The sequence below is a fragment of the Apis laboriosa genome, unplaced genomic scaffold (genome assembly GCF_014066325.1).
Source record: "Apis laboriosa isolate Shangri-la unplaced genomic scaffold, ASM1406632v1 scaffold112_cov148, whole genome shotgun sequence".
NCBI lineage: Eukaryota > Metazoa > Arthropoda > Insecta > Hymenoptera > Apidae > Apis > Apis laboriosa.
The window spans coordinates 6,692,028-6,712,637 of NW_025220865.1; the positions used below are offsets into that span (position 1 = coordinate 6,692,028).

The 20,610-nt window shown below is 27.0% G+C and overlaps 2 protein-coding genes across 5 annotated transcripts in view; both read right to left on the reverse strand.

The window, feature by feature from the left end:
• Positions 1-567: 567 nt before the first annotated feature.
• Positions 568-3,573, reverse strand: LOC122712539 (protein KRI1 homolog). The gene is made up of 7 exons (XM_043932266.1): positions 3,462-3,573; positions 3,293-3,378; positions 2,758-3,147; positions 1,925-2,686; positions 1,595-1,855; positions 1,354-1,511; positions 568-1,262 (listed from the first exon to the last, which is right to left on the reverse strand). The coding sequence occupies exons 1-7, from the start codon at positions 3,571-3,573 to the stop codon at positions 641-643; spliced, it is 2,391 nt and encodes a 796-aa protein (XP_043788201.1). The 3' UTR covers positions 568-640.
• A 6,132-nt stretch (positions 3,574-9,705) lies between these two features.
• The window catches only part of LOC122712148 (class A basic helix-loop-helix protein 15-like), a 28,623-nt gene continuing 17,718 nt past the window's right edge, over positions 9,706-20,610 (reverse strand). For 3 of the 4 annotated variants that reach the window (XM_043931572.1, XM_043931552.1, XM_043931563.1), the window contains exons 4-6: positions 18,941-19,129; positions 16,665-16,801; positions 9,706-11,935 (exon numbers count right to left, since the gene is read on the reverse strand). In XM_043931572.1, the coding sequence (XP_043787507.1) occupies positions 11,779-11,935; positions 16,665-16,801; positions 18,941-19,129 (483 nt within the window). In that variant the 3' untranslated portion in view covers positions 9,706-11,778. The remainder of the gene's footprint in view (positions 11,936-16,664; positions 16,802-18,940; positions 19,130-20,610) is intronic. The other variant, XR_006346272.1, reaches the window with a different exon arrangement.

Sequence of the window (20,610 nt, forward strand, 5' to 3'; positions counted from 1 at the left end):
ATTAAATATAAATAAGAAAAACAAATAATATAAAAAGAATAAAAATAGCGCTAATTCCTATACTGTAACTTTATTAGCCTTATATTAATTTATATTAGTTTCATTTAAACATTTCAGAGATGGCGCTGATTTCCTTATTTTTCTGTCATTTTTATTTTTCTTATCTATACTTGTTTTTGGCGCGTAATGATAAATAAGATCAGAGATATCGATTATCATATTTTCATTATTTCTCTTTCAAAAGTGTATTGTGTTTTAATTTTTAATATAAAACATATAAATATTACATTTTTGATTGTCTCCGATATTTTGTAAAGAATAGTATACTTTGCGAGTTTTTGATATTCCAATAAGTGTTGAAATTTAAACAATAAAAAGTTTAGTCCGACAACAAATGAAGTAGAAAGAAATTCTGAATATAAAGCAATAAGGAATAACAAATTAAATTTTAGACCTATTCTATACTTTATTTAATGTTTATCTTAAAATAGAATTATATTTATTTGAAAATGTATTTATTGATATTGAATAAATACATACTCTTATTTCAATGATGATATAAGAAAAACAAAAAATAAAAACAATTCATTTTGATTGTATATACAATTGTATATATATTTATATTTATAATATATCATAATTACTGTTTCTTTTTGCCATATTTTAATTTGTTTCTTAATTTTTTTGGATTTATTCCATACATTCTTAATCTTTCAGGATTTAGTGAAGCAATATCACTATTGATTTCTTTGTTCTTTAAATTTTTCTTCTTTTTTTCATTGAATTTCTTCTTCATAATCTTTTCCTTTAATTTTGCTTTTTTGAAATGTTTGACATTTGACTCATTATGATTTTGATCATTAACTTTTCTTTTAGATGTAGATTTTTTATTAATAAATTTATCAGTAATTTCTTTTTGCATTTCATTTTTGGTAGAATTTATAGACTCTTTGAGATTGTTAATTTTCAATTTCTTTTGTTGTGATTGCTCAAGCTGTTCTTGCTGATTTTTCTTTTCTTTAGATTTTAAATTTTTCTTTGATTCTTTCTGTGTTTCATCAATATTATTTATAATCTTCTTCTTATTAATATCATGGTTTTTATTATCTGTTAATGTTTCATGATTAATTTTAGCAATAGATGTATCTATTCCTTGTATATTTTTTTGCTTTTCTCGAAGTTTCTTTTTTGTTTCCATATTGATAGTGTTAGTAGTATTTACAACTTGTTTTTTATTTTCCTCTTTTTCATCTTCAGGTTCTCTAAAAAAAAATATCGAATACAGATAAGTAAATAATAAAAATATAATTAAAAAAATAATTAAAATTATATTTCTTTTTCTTCTTTTCTTACTTGTATAAACTACTAAGTATCTTTCTTTTAAGTGTTTCATTTTTAGCTTTTTGTTTAAACATTCGAACATCATTAAGTTCCACATAATCTGGTTTATGTTGAAGAGCTTTTTTTAAAGAGCACCATTTATTCAGTTCTTTATCATCAGCCATTAATATCTGATAAAAAATATATAATTAAGATCTTTAAAAATTAATAATAATGAATAATTAATAAATAATGAATAAAGAAAATTTCTTACTTCTTCCATGGTCAAACCATAATCGTTTGGTACAACTTTTCTATATTTAAATCTACATGGTATATCACCAATCATATCCTCATAATCTAATGAATAATACTTATCAAAATATTCTTCATAAGATTTATATTGCTGTGGATCAAATTTTGGCTTTTCTTGTGCCATAAGTTCTGCGAATTTAGATTTTCGTTTGCGTCTCTTTCTTTTAGGATCTTCTATTTCTTTTTGAATCTTTTTTAATGGATCATAATCTGCATCCATCTAAAATGGTATTTAAATTTTATTTCTTTTATTGAAATTAATATATAATTAAATTAAAAACAAAATTACATTAAAATCTGCATCTTCGCAGTGCGGCTCTTTATATTCTTCTTCTTCATAATTATCTGTATTTGGATCATAATCATCCCACGTATTTTCAATTTCTAGTTGATCATCAATATCTGGAAATTCAGGTTTAACATCTGTCTCGGGGGCGGCATAATAATCATCATTAAAAATTTGTGTCATTTTTCGATCATGTTCGTTAGGATCAAAATCACCTTCCAAATCGAGATCATTAAATTGTATATCATCATTTCCTGTAATCTCTCTTAATGTTTCTATTTTTTCTTCTATTTCTTTTCTCTTTAATGCTTTTAATTGCATAAGTTCCTCTTTCTTTCTTAGTTTTTCGTCTTCTTTTCTTTTTTTTACTTCTGCTCTTTTTTCAGCTCTACGAGTATCTTTTCGTCTTAAAGAATTTTCCATAGTACGTGGATATCGTTTAATAAATTCCTGATCAGGTTCTTCAAATCTAAAATTATATTTATGCTCAAATTGTTCTTGTTTTTCAATATTTCTTTCATCTTCTGATAAATTTTCGTCACTATCGTGAATTGCGTAACTTTCATGTTCATTGCTAATGTCATCTGGTCCTGTATAATTTTTGTCTAGATATTTATTATTGAGCACATAATCCCTTAAAAATTTTTCATTAGCATCTAAATTAGGATTTGTCCAAAAATCACGTAAAGGTTTGAGTACTTCCTGTTCATTTTCATTTATATTTATTTTTTGACCTTTTAACCATTCTTTATAATCAGCCTCTTCCTAAACAAATAAAATAAAATAACAATTCTGTTTTTTTTTTATAAAAAATAAAAAAGATTACTTTTTCTTACTTTTTCTTTTTCATTTTCAGATTTGATTTTTGGTTTTAATAAATCATCTTCCTCTTCCTCTTCTTGCAATGCATTTTTAAAACTTTCTTTTAATTGTTTTTGCTCTTGAACATATGTGATTTTCTCAAATTCTTTATCCTTTTTTTGAGCATTCTCATCTTCACTATCGCTAAATTTTCCTTCTCTTTCTACAATAATCTTTCTTTCATAATCTCTTAAAAAAATAGCTTTTTCTTTTTTAGTTTTTTGCTTCTTCTTTTCTGAATATAATTCCTGTGTCTTGTTAGTATTGTTAAAAAATGTTATATCTTGATTATAAATTTTTGGATCTTTATTTTTTAAAAGAGCTAATGTCTTATAAAAGTCTTTATCGAATTGCTCTGTCAGCTCCTATAAAAAGTATCTAATTAGGAAATAATATATAATAATATATTATAATATTATAATATATTAAATAATATATTATAATATTATAATATATTACAATATATATATTTATAAAACTTTTTATAAATGTAAAAATATTTTATTATACATTTTCTTCTTCGTTTTCAGAACTTTCACTTTCAGAACTTTCATCCGATATTGCATTTGTATTGATATCTCCGTATTTTGTTTTTACTGAAATATAAGAAAGTTTTAGACAAAAATAGTTTGATACAAAAGGTTATAAAATTATACTATATATATGTATAATTACTTACATTTGTTTAATTCTTCTTTTTGCCGCCAATTATTATAATTTTTGGCATAATCTGTATTTATCTTTAATTCTTTTTCAGAATCGGAATTATCGCCATTAAATAAATTAGGCATTATTTTAATATCAAAAGAATCATCAAAAGTTAGCTAATATATAATGAAAAATAAGGTTCGTTTGATTTTGAATATTTTACAATTTCTAATATAAAATAATTATAAAAAAAATCTTAACGTTATTTACAAATAAAAATTGTTGCAAGTTATAAATATATAAAATTTATTCTTCTTCGAATAATATAAAATAATAGAATAGAACAAAGAGGTTATGTTTGTATGTTATGTACGCGGATAAAAAAATCCACATACTATCTTTTCCTAAGAATTTAAGTACTATTTAAGATTTTATTTATTAATTGATTGAAAAAAACAAATTTTTATTGTTGGAATAAAACATATTAAATTATCTATTAATAAATAGGTAAACAAAATAAGATAATTTTATAAAATTGATTCATTTAAAAATATAATATTTTGACAGGTTATCTGTATTTATTAAAGTTTTTTGAAATATTGTTAAACGTATATTATAATTTATAAATCACTATTAATTCCATAATTTTTAACTTTTATTTATTGATGTTTATTCAAAATTATATTTTTTTGTTAGAAATCAAATAATTTTTATAAAAGATATAAAATATTAAATTTTATTTTAATTTATACATATAAATTATATTTATGTATCATAAAATTATTTGTCTCTGTTTTATTAATACTTTAGATTTATTTGTTCAGAATATTTAAGCTATTAAATAATAACCTGGTTTTTATTTCTATTATTTAGTTTTCATATATTCGAAATTCTTAATTTTATTCTTATTAAATTTATCCATTTTAATAATAAATAAACATTAAATTAAAATATATTAGAGGGATGTATAATTCATTAATAGAAGAATTTTTAAATCTAAATTTAAATTAATAAAATTTATTACATATTTCCGTTTTCAAAATTCTTGCCAAAAAAAATTTTCTAATCAAAATAGCTTTCTAAAATTTATATCAGAATTCATATTCATCGAATTTATATCTTTAGAGTATCGTTTCTTGAAATTTTTATTCTAGGATTTATTGTTCCCGAAATTCATAACTAAAAATTCCGTTCCTAAAAATCTCATTTGTAAAAATTCTGTTTTTGAAACTTTTATTTCCAAAATTTCTATTTTTGTAAATTTAATTTTTTAAAATTCTTACTATAAAATTCTTATTTTCGAAAATCTTGTAAACTCCGAAATGTTTCTTGAAATTGCAAATTTTTGTATATCTTTTATATTACAATCGATTCTCTAATTACGTAAATTGTTTCTAAAAATTTTGAGAGGAAAAAATTGAAATAAAAAAACTTTTTTTACGTAAAACAGGGCTTGCAGAGGCCAGCTCATTTTATTTAGAAGGCTTATATTTTTGTTTTGTACACAAATTATACGTATATGTATATACATGTAGATATATATATATATATATATATATATGTATATTTAAAAAGCGCTGTATACAATTTTTAGAACGTCGTTAAAGTTTTCTATGTATAATATATTTCGTCATTCGCGTTTCAATTACGAAATTTACATATTTGTTTCAAACAAAATCGACGCTCGAAACTATTCTTTTCTTCTGGTCATTTCAAAAAATTTTATCTAATTTCTTCCAGATTCTAAAATAATCTTTTTTTTTTCTTTTTGTATATGTATAATATCAAGAAAATTTCGTTGAAATTGTAGAATATTAAGAATTGAATAAATGCCGTAGAAAATTGCACCCTGTTGTTCTCAGAAATTAAGTACCGTAGTAATATTAGCGAACGAGACCGATTCGCTTAAAAAAATTCGTTTCCCATACTGTTTTATATCGCAAAACGTATGAGCGCGTATTTCATGCGTATGTTGAAATGTTAGATGTATAGTGGCTGCTCGATCGAGGGATAATGTAATCGTTAATTTCAAATTTTCTTCGACGATTCTTTTTTTTTTAGTGCCTATTAGCAGAATATGAGTAAAATGAAAATAATCTTTCTTCTTATATCGCAATTTTGTTTCCCTCGTTCGTTTATGTAGGTACGCTAGTAAAATTCTGTTAAACTCGTTATCAGACTCGGGGAAAAAAATAGCATTCGAAATAGAAATCTTTGCATCTTAGATATCTTTAATATTTTTCTTTTTTTTTTTTTTATACTTTGATTGATATTTATTTTTTAACAATTTTTTTCAAAAAAAAAAACAATATAGAAAAATGATTAATAGTAAATTCTTTACAAATTTTAATGCAAAAAAAAAAAATAATAATAATTTAATGTTTAAATTACTGAAAAAAAATGTTCAAATTTTTATCAAATGTTAAATAAACGGTTTAGCTTATCGCTTTTTATTATTTTCTATTACAAATACTATCTTTATTCAGTTCCTTTAATTGTTAGCGATAAATAATATCATGATCCATCATCATCATCATGAAACAAAGAGGCATTATCATGGTGCATCATCGATCGACTCGAAATGACAAGAATTGTACTAACGTGACATTAAACTATAGTGATAAAATATTAATAATATTAATAATAATAATAATGATAATAATAATAATAATAATAATAATAATAACAATAACAATAATAATAGTAATAGTAATAATAATAATAATAATTAATAATAATAATAATAATAATAATAATAATAATACAAATCGTAGAGTAATCATAGCGACATAACAATTAATATGGTGCGCATTATAAACTAATATGTGGCATAGGAATATTTTCTCTTGAAATATGCAATTCTGATCGTGAGTATGAAAGTTTAAAATGGATGGTAAATGTGTATCACCGTTAGCTTCGATCGTTATATCTCTTCGAAAGAGTACAATATAACATTTAAGAACCATAAGAAAGATATAAGCGTGGAACTTTTTCATATTTTCCTAATGTTCAATAAGATTGCACAATTAGTCTCTCCTCTATGTTACAGTAAAAGTTGGATACGTATCAAGATTATTCACAATATATATAAATGCTTGATAATCGTTCCTATCACTGGGAGGAATTTTTTTTTTTTTTTTAAAATATCACGAAACGAACTAATAATAGATGTTGGATAATTGTTCAATAATTATCCTCATCCTTCGGGATGATTCTCTTTGAAATAAATAATCTTTGAAATAACGATTATCATATATTTATTTTTCACTCGTCGTACTTCTTTATATTTTACAAAATTTACGAATAGAGTTCCCGTATAGAGTTATGATAAAAATTCAATATTACTATTCCATAAATGTAAATTTTATAAATCTTCTAATTCTTAAATTCGATTCAATTCATCCATGTTATATTTATCTTAATTTTTGGTCTTCTCTCTCTCTCTCTCTCTCTCTCTCTTTCTCTCTTTCTACTATCCTTTTCCTAATATTGAAGAGAATATTCTAAAGAAGAGAAATTCTAAACTCCACGTTATTAATTTTATACATAGTTTCAGCAAGCAAGCGTCTCGATCTCTTTTTCGATTTTCGATTTAGATTTTCGAGCAATTATCCAACTTTCACTGTTCTATAACACAGAACACAGAATATAAATTAGAGCTATACGTATATAAAAATTCTAAAAAACGAACAGAAATCGATCCCTTAAAAGGTTTTAACGTCGCGATAATTTAATTTCGTTTCTTACATACGAAAGGAAGTTCCCGCATTTGAGACTCATCATTGTAAGACAATACAATTTCCGTTTCTCGCGTCACTCGTGTCTATTATTTAATCGTATGCTTATGTACGTGTGCGCATAACAAACTCGTCGTGCACGTCGTACGTGTCTTTGTGTGTTTGTACATTACATCCGGATTAACTGTACACAGCCAATTATTTCTTAGATATCGCAGGTGGAAGAAACATATATTCGTGACAAACGTCTTAACGTCTTAACGTGTAATCATATTTTCGAATATTTTTTTTTTTTTTTTTTTTTTTTTTTTTTTTAATACCTATTAGCTGCCATTCATTCGTCGATCGAAATTTTTAAACGTATTCTCGCATATTTCGATTCTGGAACAATGATTCTTGAAAAATCATTGGATTCGTGAAAAATATGGATTTTCATTCTGTGAAATTCTATGCTATTTAATGTAATAAATAATAAATAAATATCACTATTCGAAACTGAAAAGAAGCTGAATGATTCGTTATATGAGTTGTAAAGAAAGTACGCGTTGAATAATTATTCGAAATGTAAAAAATTAGTTCCAATTGATTTGTGAATTGAATTCATCGAGATCCCTTCTCCCTGAATTCAATAAAATCACGGAAATTCACCAAAGTGATATGATAGTTTTAAAAAAATCATTATTAAGATCAAATGTGGAAATGTCCAAATTTTTTTTCAAACAGAAGTATAATTTCTATATCGATTGCTTTCAATCGTCATAATTCTTTATTTTTTAAAGCTCAATATTTAAAAATAATTGAGTTATTCGAAAAAAAAAAAGAAAAATGAAATCTTCCAAATTTTCAAAAATGGTAATCTAGAAAAACAAAAAATTGAATTTTTCTGTTTTCTTTCTCCTTTTATTCAATTAGATATAATTGGCTGTGCGACCACTTGAATGGAATATAATGTACGTAATATATATACTTCGTTACATTCATTTATCTACATATGCATATATTATTTCTTACGTTCTCTTTCTTTAGACGATATACATGTATACACGCACAACCGCGGTGTGTGCATACACAACACAATGCAATTGCATACAAATGCGTATGCAAAATATGGTCACTTATAAAATTCTTTCAATTAGAAAATATATTTCTATATATATATATAATATATATGTATGTATTATAGATAATTTTGCGTATGTGTGTACATATACATAATATATACTACATATAGAAACATAACTCAAGTATATATATATATATATATATATATGTGTATATATATATATACTCTTTTCATTTATATATTTATTTTTATGGTAATTTATGGTACTTAGTTAGTCGCATATGCTTGAAAATCCTTAGTAATTCCTTAGTACTGTGTGATGAGAAAAAAAAAAAAAAACAATTCAAAAAGAAAAAGATTCGAACGAACATGTTATTGTTATTGGTAGAAAATAATTCTTCAACGTTAGATGAATATCGAAGGCATTATCAATTACTAAGGATTCAACTAAACATATCACTTTCTCCCTTAAACGTTAATCGTATATTACGTCAAATATGCTGGAAGCTTCACATACACACGCACACACAGATGCAAGATTCGCTTGTATTTAAATTCCGATCAAGTTCATCAACTTTCAAATATTTTTTCTTGCATATATGATTTAAGTAAAGATAAGTAAGATCGAAAATGATATCGTGACAATTGAAAGGTTGATAAAAAAAAAAAAAAAAAGAAAAATATTTAACGAAATATTCTAACGAAGAAATATTTTATAAGAAAACACAGCTCTCGTTAATTTACAAAAATTCCAGGCTACGAGTGCCTCGTTGGACGACTATCTATAAATCTCTAATTTCTTTTTACCTCAAAGTTGAAACAACATTGATTCCAGAGCAAGGCAAGTATCACAATTTTCAGGCATATAACATTTGAATTCACTATTAAATTCGTCCATCTTAATTAATTTTACTTTCACTTCATTGGGTAACCCGTTCGTTAATTTGTGAACGCGTAAAATTCAATTATGCTCGATGATCGCATTATCGCACAATCGAACAATAGTAATTACACGAAAAAATGGTCGGAAGGAAGCGATGTTTTACGCTCGAATCAAAAGAAATGAAAAGATGTGTCGAGTAAGAGGCAAAGAAAAAAGAAAAAAAAAAAAAAAAAAAATGAAAGAAAAACACCTACGAGTTTAAGGCGAAAGATAAAAATTGTACGCAAGAGTGGAACGAAAAAAATCAAAATTGTTTGATTATTTTCTAATAACGAAAAATATTTGCTTCTAATCTTTTAGATTTAACGTAATCTTTTAGATTACGTATAAAATACGTAATCTCTGTAATTAATTAATTTAATTAAGTCTCTTTTTGAATATTTTTTTTTTTAAATTATATTTTAAAATTTTCTTAAATGTAATCTAAATTTCTTCAAAAATATTTCTATATATATATTATATAAAAAATATTATATATATATATATATATATAAAATTATTTTGCCAGAGACTAAAAAAAATTAATAAAAAAAGCTATAGAATAAATTTAATAGAATAAATTATTTAAATAATTTTGTTTCATTATTAAAAGTCGCAAATAATAAAAAGGAATTTTCGTTTCGTTCCGCCCTATTGTACGCGACTAGTTCCGTGCATCGACCGTGGACATAATCGATTAAATGCATTGCTCTCGCTCTTTTACCGAAGAGATAAGCGCAAATCTCCGGAAATCGATGAAACGAAGCTAGTCAAAATGTATCCCGCATTTCAACGAGATCTGGTAACTTAAATCGATGTCTCTGGTCCCCCCGTTCTCGAAATAATACAGTAAATTATTAGATTATCACATTCGTGATTAACATATATTGCATTAATCACCAACGTGTTAATACACACGTATATATTAATATATAGATATATATATATATATATATTATATATATATAATATGTATAATGTCTAAGGTACGCGTTATTCTTCGAAATTCATATCTTCAATTATACTTATATACTTACGACCGTTCCTTTCTACTCGATTTAAACATTAAACGAAACTTTTTTTTGATCTCTTCTACATTAATATTAATCTTCGATAGTTTTATATATATTTGTATAGTATACACTTTATCAGGCCTTTATACTTTTACTTAGTATGAGATAAGAAAATATTTTCATGTATACATGAAGAAATTACAAAATTTCTTAGTAAAAAAAGTTTCTAACCTATAATCTGTAATTTGTCAATGCATTATCATAAGACATTGGCATTTCTTTCACTTTATTTTATTTAAACGTTAAATTTTTTTTGTAGATTATTTTAAATCAAACAATAATTTTCAACTTTTGCATTCCGTTTGATGTTTAAATCGCGTTAAAACGAGTCAGATAATTTCTTCGCTGCAATGATTTCCATAATTTTTTCTCGTTGTCGTTCTACGTTGTTGGAACAGCGATTGTCGTGTCGTTTCATCTCAATCGGTCATCTCATTTCGGAGACAACCATTTCCTGACGGCCTGACGAGCATTCCCATTGTTTCCTGTCCAATTTGCAGACCGTAAGACAATTACCACAAAGAAAGAAAAAAAAAAAAAAAAAAATAAAAGTATTTAAGCACGATGTCACGCGCGGGACAATGTGCAACGAGGTTTTAATACGAAATTCTATCACAGTTTCTCACACACTTTGTTTTCATCATCGAGTCGCACACTGATCATTTATTTATCGTTGTCAATGCGATCCGACTTTACGTCGTCGACCTCGAGATGTTTCAAATTTTGGCCAATCCATTACGAGAATCTTCTTTCTTCGATTATCATCTTCTTTTCGAAAAAAATCGTTCGAATGCAATTGCGAGTTTTTGTAGTTTCGATCGCTTCTTTATCGACCGAGTTATCCCTGCCGATATATCATTATTTCCAATTTCTGTTCGAATACCTTTGGCACATGACTACTAATACACTTAAAATACGAATTCGCGACAATCGATATGTGTGTGAGCCATTTTATATCGGTGTCCGACTATGTAATCGAAACATTCGAGGTGTTTCAAGGTAACGATATCATCGGAAAAAAGGAGAAGAAAAAAATATAATTCGCGACAGAGATGGAAAAAAAAAAAAAAAAAAAAAAAAAAGAAGCAGAGAATTCTCCAGTCGAATTGGCCGTAAAGTCAGTCTTTTTCTCTTTCTCTGTCAACCTCGCACCTTGTTGGCCTTCGAAAGATCTCCAGAGGTCGACCTTGGGACGGATCATTTCGTAAAAGCCGAATTGCATCTTCTTCAATAAATCTCAAGTGGCTATTTTAACGACCATTTCGACAACGATGATTCTCTGTTCAGCTTCTCATTTCTCCTTCTTAAGTTCGATGAAGTTTTCTATTCTCTTTTTTATTTTTTTTCTCTTGTCATTGTTATTTCTCTCTTTTTCTCTCTCTCTCTCTCTCTCTCTCTCTCTCCTTCATTTATTCCATAAATTTAATCAGTAGCTGATTCTTCTGTTTATTTTATTCGTTTCGGGAAGACGGTTCTCGAATGAAGTTCACGCTTCTTCGAATTGGGATTTATCAACAGAGGATCGATCAGAGTAGAGGGCGCAATTAGACCAGCTATGGTATCCTACGCTCTAAATCTTCGTGGAGCAGACTATTATTGTTGGTTTCGTGCATCGATGCTGGTGATGCCTCTTCCGGTTGCTCACCACCGCTTAATTCTAATTGGCCTGTGCTGTCGCCACTGCTGGAGCCACACTCGCCATCGACGAATCTGAAATTCAATTGTCTCGTGTTATTTTTAATTGCCTCGTTTTTGAAACCAATCTTTCCTTGGTTAAAAGGATTTCGATTCAAATTTAATTATCGATTAATTATAGTTCCTTCGAAAGGCATATTAGAGTAATTAAACGATATATTTTTTCCAGACTTTTATGTTTATTTTTCATCTGTAAATAATGAAAAAAAGTATTTTGTAAATTTGATTAATTAATTAACCAAAAAAAGGCATATTATTATTGACAAAATGAATTGTTAATCGACGAAGTATTTCAATAACGGTATAAACGATATTTAGATTAAAAGATAGATATAATAATAAATATAACGTAAAATATAAATTATTCGATGAGAAAAATGGAACAAACCTGTCGATATTTTGTTAATGAAGGCAACAATTATTTTTCTTTTTATTTTGTGTTAATTTAAATACGTTTAAACGTTAAATTTATGTGCATAATTGCAGCCTTTGCGTTTAATCGACCGATTGAGATATAAAGTTCACGGTCTTTTGAGACTTTCAAAGTGAGCATCGTATGCATGCAATGTGAATGATCAAAAACAAATCGTTTAACGTAATTTTATTTTCTTATGATATAGAGAATTATTGAAGTCAACGTTAAACGATATTATGAAGTTAATGATAATTGTTTTTGAAAAAAATATATTTATTTTACATTAATTACAATCGTCAATATTTCTTTTTTTTTTTTTACGAATAAAATTATACATTTGTATTTATGTCGAAGAAGAATTCGATATTTTTAAAAACAGACGTATGTTTTCTTTTTCTTTTTTTTTTTTTTTCATTCTTCAAAAAAACAATTAATCATATAAAATATCTGAACAAGTCAAACAAGTCAGAGCTTTTCAAAAATATGAATTACATAATTTTCAAGTAAGCCGAAATAAAAAAGAAAAACATAATATTTTATTCGTTTTATTCCTTTTATAAAGATATTTAATTTTTATCTCAAGCATTTATTCGTTCTATCTCTAATGGTGAGAGAGATAATTGCGCGATTTATTTCTAGAAAATTATTTCCTCGAATGAATGCAAATTTTTTTGCATTTTTTTTACAAAAGACTTATTTTAAAATATTTGCTTCATCTTGTTCATTCACGATTAACACGAATACAATACCAATCGTAATATTCAAATTAAATTCATATAATATCTTTTCTTCCTAATCCCCCCCTCCCCCCTCCTCCTCCCTCTAATAATTGAATAAACGGTTCAACGAATTCGACAAACAATTTATATATATATATATATTTTTTTTTCTCGAAATAAAAATCCTTTGCATCAATACTTGGCATCAATATTAATCATTGCTTTCAGCAATTAAGCGAGTAAATTTTAATTTATGCCACATACATAATTATGCATACATAGTAATACGTAACAAATCACAATTAATTATCTTTATTTTGTTGCTTGGAAGAAGAAAAAAAATTCTCACATCACACTGTTTTTTTTTTTATGTTTTAAATAGTCAATGCATCGTGTTGATAATTATTTTTTTGCAGAGGTTATTAATTGTTGAATTTTATTAAAAAAAAAAAAAAAAAGAAACTTCATCGTTCTCCTTATTAAGATATCATTTAACATTTCTTCGTTTCTCGAGATACGTTGCGATATTTGTGAGATTTCACGTGTCTTTTTTTTTTTTTTTGAGCGAACAACTACGAACTTTTCAAAGATTTAGAAATTGTCCGAAGTTCTTTTAAGGATACATTTTGACGTTAAAACGATAAAACTCTCTTGTTTTGGACAAATATTTTTGTAACAGATGGATACTTTGAAAGTTGTTCGAGTATTTTTATTTTTATTTATATAAGGAGGAAAAAAATAATATTGAAAGTGAAAATAAACTTTCAAGAGTTTTGATTTCCCAAATATATTTGTAACTAATTTATTCGTCACCTAATTCAATTGAATTACAACGATCGTATCGACCGACTTTCCTTAATATTTATTTTCCTTAATTATTTACTGACACTGCATTTCAACCTCGATGATGCAATTTATTAAACCATGTTATTGATTATCGCGAGTTATCTTATAATTTCAATATAATCTCTTCTTTTTAATTTTTTAAAATACATCTTCTTTTCAATCGATCAGATTCTCTTCTCGATTCCTCTTGAACTAATATCAATCGATTAATGGAGGAAGAGAGAAAGATTCGAAAATTGGGAAAGAAAAACTCGAGAAACTTTGGCGCAGAGAAATTTGGCGAAGGAAAAAAGAAAATAATAAAAATATTATAATATCGAAACTTGGTTTAAAAACTCGTTGCTCAAAGAGAAAGATAATGACATTCGAGAGAAACAGTCGGATAAAGCAAAGGTCGCCGATAATGTGCTGTCCTCACTTTCGAATGTCAATTCGATATCGAATCCGAAACATTAATAAATAATAACGGGTATACACGTTTAAAAATTAAAATCCTCTCGAGGAGGATTTTTCAAAAATAATTGTTCCGCGCGAGAGAGTTATTTTCATCGATGAAATGAAAATCTTTCCAAATGAGAGAAAAGAAGAAAGAAAGAAAAAAAAAAAAAAAAAAAAATCGTAATTCTCGACGCGTTTTCGATATACGCGAAATATTTGTTCCCAACCGAAAAGTATATACGTATGTACAATTCTCTTGCGGCTAATGCAGCGAACGTCGGTTGAATCGATGCACGAGTCGGCGTAACGTTCGACGTCGTTAATGAAGACATTTCGATTGCACCATTTAGGGTTTGGTGCAACGCAATCGCCGTGAAATGCGAGATTTGTGGCAACGATCCTCGGCAACGGAACGGAATATATAAAATCGTTCACGTAACTAATTCGCTTGGTATGCATACCTTCCACTCGGAATTAAGAACCATCGTTCGCCAGTTAGTTTTGCAATTAGAAAATAAGCGTGGATATTTACAATCCGTGAAAGAAAGTCGAGAGAGGCAGCACCTGTTCACGGAGGAGAAGCGTTTGTAAAATTCTCGCTCTTCTTTTTTAAGATCGAGAAAACCCGAAATTTAGCAAAATTTAGCATCTTTGTAAAAAGGGAAAATTAATTATAATTGTAAAATTATATTTATATTGTAATATAATTGTAATATAATTGTATATATAATTGTAAAATTATATATATATATATTTTTTAATACTAAAATTATATATAAAATTGAATAATTGTTTCCTCTCGAATTCCTCGATTTTTTTTTAATATCTTTAGTAATCCTTTCTCACAATAAGAAATTGTAAAAATGCCAAAAATTTTCTTTCTATCCAATTTTAATAAATTATTATTACACGAAACTTATATATATATATATATATAATTTTAATATCAAAAAAATATATATATACAATTTTAATTCTTCTAATTAATTCTTTCAAAAGTAAATACAATTTTTATAATCCGTGAAAGAAAGTCGAGAGAGGCAGCACCTGTTCATAGAGGAGAAGCGTTTGTAAAATCCTCGCTTTTCTTTTTTAAGATCGAGAAAACCGAAATTGTTAGCATCTTTGCAAAAAGGAAGAATTAATTATAATTGTAAAATTGTATATATGTATATTTTTTAATACTAAAATTATATATAAAAAATTGAATAATTGTTTCCTCTCGAATTCCTCGATTTTTTTTTTAATATCTTTAGTTATCCTTCTTCGTAATAAGAAATTGTAAAAATGCCAAAAATTTTCTTTCTATCCAATTTTAATAAATTATTATTACACGAAACTTATATATATATATATATATAATTTTAATATCAAAAAAAAATATATATATATATACTTTTAATTCTTCCAAAAGTAAATTTTTACAATTAATTATAATGATGATTAATATGAATTAATTATAATTGTAAAATTGTATATATGTATATTTTTTAATACTAAAATTATATATAAAAAATTGAATAATTGTTTCCTTTCGAATTCCTCGATTCCTCTCTCGATTCTTTTTTAATATCTTCAGTAATCCTCTCTTGCAATAAGAGACTGTAAAAATACCAAAAATTAAATAAATATATTGGATAAAAAGATAGTTATCTTTCTATCCAATTTTAATAAATTATTATTACACGAAACTTATATATATATATATACAATTTTAATTCTTCTAATTAATTCTCCCAAAAATAAATTTCTCTTTTTTGCAAAGATAGGAGAAATTTCAGGTTTTCTCTTTTATATATATATATATATTAAAATTGTATCGTTTGTTTTCGATCGAATAAGACAAACTAATAGGCGAAATATATTTGGAAATATATTTCGTGAGCGATGTAACGGGCGAGAAAGCATCGAAGCGTTGAATGAAACGGTGAAAATGAGGAAAAAGCGGGGGCTATGTTTGACCGTTTAATGCCAATCGGACATTGTACTCTAACTCGGTTATGTCGACGTGCACGACATTCGAAACGGGTGTTGCGAAAAGTCGATTTATAATGAAAGGGGATATCGAATGAAATCCATCAATTAAACGCACTTTCATCGAATTACGATTCTATCTAATTTATTTCCCTCCTCTCCAAGAAATATCCATCATTTCTTATAATCTTCCTTTAAGTAATAAGAGATCGTAAAAATGCCAAAAATTATAATTGTTTCTCTTCTTCTTCTTCTTCTAATTTCTCTCTCTCTCTCTCTCTCTCTCTTTTGTTTTGATTTTAAAAAAAAAGAAATCTTCCGAGAGACGGAGATCGATGTAAGATTTACTCACGTGTACGGTTGCTCCTCCCCACGCATTTCGCATATGACGTTTGTCAGGGCCATTATGTAATTCTTGGCCAACGTGAGCGTCTCTATTTTGCTGAGTTTCCTCTCCATCTTTACGTGCGGTATCACCTCGCGTAGTTGCTGAAAATCATAACATTGTCCCCGATTAAAATCGAACACTTCGTATCGAAGAAGAAACGAATTGCGTGACTTTAGAGGAATTATATATTATAGAGAAATTGTTCCAACAAAATGTTGGTGCAATATCTGTGGAAAATGTGTTTCGTTTCGAACGCGTGTCTATATTAACGATATAAAAAAAAAGAAAAAAGATTTATAGTATCATAATATTCAATTTTATTTTGAAATTCAAAATAAATATTTTACCATGATAAATGTAATCAAATTATAATTTCAAACATTCAATTCTCTTTTTCGTAAATGAAAACAAACAATTTTTCATCTCGAGGCACAAATTTATAATATCCAAAATTTCTTTCCAAAAGTTCGCGTGAAAATTTTTTTACAAATGGATAACGTGAAATTCGAAACGAAAATTTTATGAATGAGAAAAAAAGGAAAAAAATGTGTTNAAAAAAAAAAAAGAAAGAAAAATTCACAAAGATTCTGAATCTGAAAAGAATTCAGAATTTTTCTTCGTTCGAAAAACTTTCAGTTTCTTACGTTTCACGACGTTTCATCCGATATTCTTCGTCTTTCTATTTCTCCTCGACCTCGTTGCGAAAAGATGACTTTTGCATAAACTCTCGAACACCAGCTCGGCTACCATATGAATTTTACAACTCTGAATTCCCTTATTTCACACCCCCTCCTCCACCCTTTAAATAACGTCTGAACCGGCGCACGGCTCGCCCACGCTCGCGTCTTAGATCCGGCATTTACTACATCCACGAGATATTACGCTTCTATTATTGCCCTCGAACCGGGTATTGTTGCGGGGCATGGCGGAAAAAGCGTTTCGCCACGATATAATAACGAGATCGTGGCCAGTCGCGTGCTCGATCTTGTATAATGTTAAGACTTCGAATTCCTTCGTTTCGTTTCTCAAAAATGAAATTCGTATCGAAATGAATATAGATATTGAAGATTCTAAAGTTTTTTCTTTTTTTTCTAAAAATATCGTAAATATCTAAATAACGAGAATTTGCGTATCGTGGACATGAATAAAAGATCTTGGATTTTTTTAATCATCGATTTTTCGAACGAATGAATTTTTCGTTTCGATCTACTCAAATGTGTGTGTGTATATATATATATATATATTTCGTTTATTTCTCTTGTTTATTTTTCCGCCATTGCAACTTTTCTTTTTTATTTTATTCTTTGTTATACACAATTCAAATATGGTAAACTACTGGATTAACTATATATATATAGTATATATAGTAACTATATAGTATAGTATAGTATAGTATAGTATAGTATAGTATAGTAGTTATACCATATTCGAATTATGTATAACAAAGAATAAAATAAAAAAGAAAAGTTGCAATGGCGGAAAAATAAACAAGAAAAAAAAAACAGTAGAGAAAGAAATTAAAAAAATTCTAAAGGAACATCGCAATGAAATATAATATAATAAAATATAGTAGAAAAAAAAAAAAAGAAAAAGAGAAAGCAAAGTGAACGCAGTAGAGCAAGAAAAATTAAAATTCTAGAGGAAGATTGACAATAAAATATATATGATATAATATTCGATAAATAATATTTCAAATGTACTATAACATAATATAATATATATATATATATATATATATATATTGAAAATAGAAATTGAAGATTTTATCAAGTTTAAAAAAAATATTGGAAGATATATGAAACGAAATAACGTTTGCATAACGCGAGTAAAAAAACGCAGGAATAAAAGAAAAAAGATTAAATTAGATATACGTCACGAAAATGAAATTTTCATTCCAATTTTCTCTTCAAATTTTACGATTTTAATTTTTGAATAAACGAGTTTTCCACTTGCGACTAACGCAAGTGTGTCGTCGTTGGGAAAGTTGGTCATGAATCACGGTTATTTTGTAACGCGTGGAAAACTGTGCGTTTATATGCGTAATGTTGCGGGCCGGGTAAGATGAGAGATTCGAATTTAATTTTCGAGATGGACGAATTTTTCGATAAAAATTTTTCGTCGAAAAATTGCAATCAATTGCATTTCTTCTTTTTTACAAGTTAGGTTAGGGGATTTAAGCGTGCCGTGGAAAGTTGGTAACCGTGAATCGTTAGGGTATTTTGTAACGCGCGAACAATTACCTCGAAAGCGTCATTTAGGGAATGCATTCTCATTCTTTCTCTCTCGTTGCTCTCGAGCCTCCTCAGGTTCCTTTCCCGCGCAGAGATCCCGCTTTTTCGCCTCCTCGTCGTCGGTGGACCACCACGATTCCTTCTTTTAGCCTGTTTAGGGCTTCTTTCGCTCCCGCTGCTGTCGCTCTCCTCGCCCACCTTTTCAATCGTTTTCAAAAATATTTCTCTAAATTAACACCTTCTCGATCTCGATCCTCTTTCATTCCACGATTTCGTTTCGTTTCGTCATTCTTTTCATTCCTTTTTTTTTTCCTCCCCCCCTCCTCCCCTCCAATGTTGTAACGTTAGGTAACCAAGGAAGTTTTTATCGTTATTTTTACGATTTAAGAAAAGTATCCGTTGTTTTACGAACGATTGTAAACGATTTTTGCGACTTAAAATTGGATACGTGGTGGATTAACAGTTAGAATTATGCATTTCTGCGCATACCATGCTAAGTGTAGAGTAAAAATAGTTTTTATATTTTTATAATTTGCGAGTAAAAAAATTTCCTTCTCGAATTTTTCTTTAAAAAAAAAAAAAAAAAATTGCAAAACTTTCTTGGTTACTCGATAATTAAAAAAAAAAAAGGAAAAAAAAAAAAAGGATTTTACGATTAAAAGTAATTATTTTGATAGTATAAAAAAAATACACGAATGATTTATGGGATGTATATACGATCAATGGAAAAAAAAAAAAAAAAAAAAAATTCGAGTATAAAAAAGAAAAACTAACTTTATTCGAAACTTTGCTCGATCACCTTTACCTTTAATAATAAACTCTGTTCGATTGAAGATCGAAAATCGTTCTCATCGAAGATCGAAAATCGACCGATCTTTGTATTTCATTGATTGTATTTTTCATTGTGAACGTTGGTATTCGCGAGATTATATAACGAATCGTATATTCTAATATTAGTTGGAAACTCGAGTTTCTTGTAAAAGATAAGATTAAAATTGACGCAAGTGTGTAATTGTATCTGTGTAATTTTGTTTATTGGATATCAGAAATTTTTGTTCGATATCTTTTATTTCGAAAAGATCGAATATGCATCCGCAACTTTTTGTATTAGTAACATTTCCAGGAAATGCAATAATCGTACATATATATTGTTCATACGTATATAATTTTCTTATCATTGTTTGTAAAAAGTAGGTACTTACGTGAGCACTTACTTTTGTATATCGATTACGTTAATTGAATTGAAACTATAACAACAATATTATCTTTGATCAAAGAGAGATAACGTTAAGTTTGCATCATTTTGAATCATTCGTGGAAATAAAATTATTATTAAATCTAACCTTGGAAAAAAAAAAAAAAAAATAATAAAATCAAGTTGGCAAAAAAAAAAAAAAATTTTTTTAAAAATATTAAAAAAAGAAAAATATTTTAAATATGAAATATTTATTAAATACACAGCGTAAGTGTTTAAATAATAAAAAGAATACACTTGTATTTTTAAAATCAAATTCCATTTGAATATATATTATTCTAAATATTTTCCTACTGCATATCTCTGTGCATATTTTCTACCAGTTTTGCTTAAAATAATCGCGCAAGTTGTTCAGAACATTTACGAATCTCAATGCCCGATAACCTTATCTTTGAATTTTCTTTTATACATAACTCCTACATGT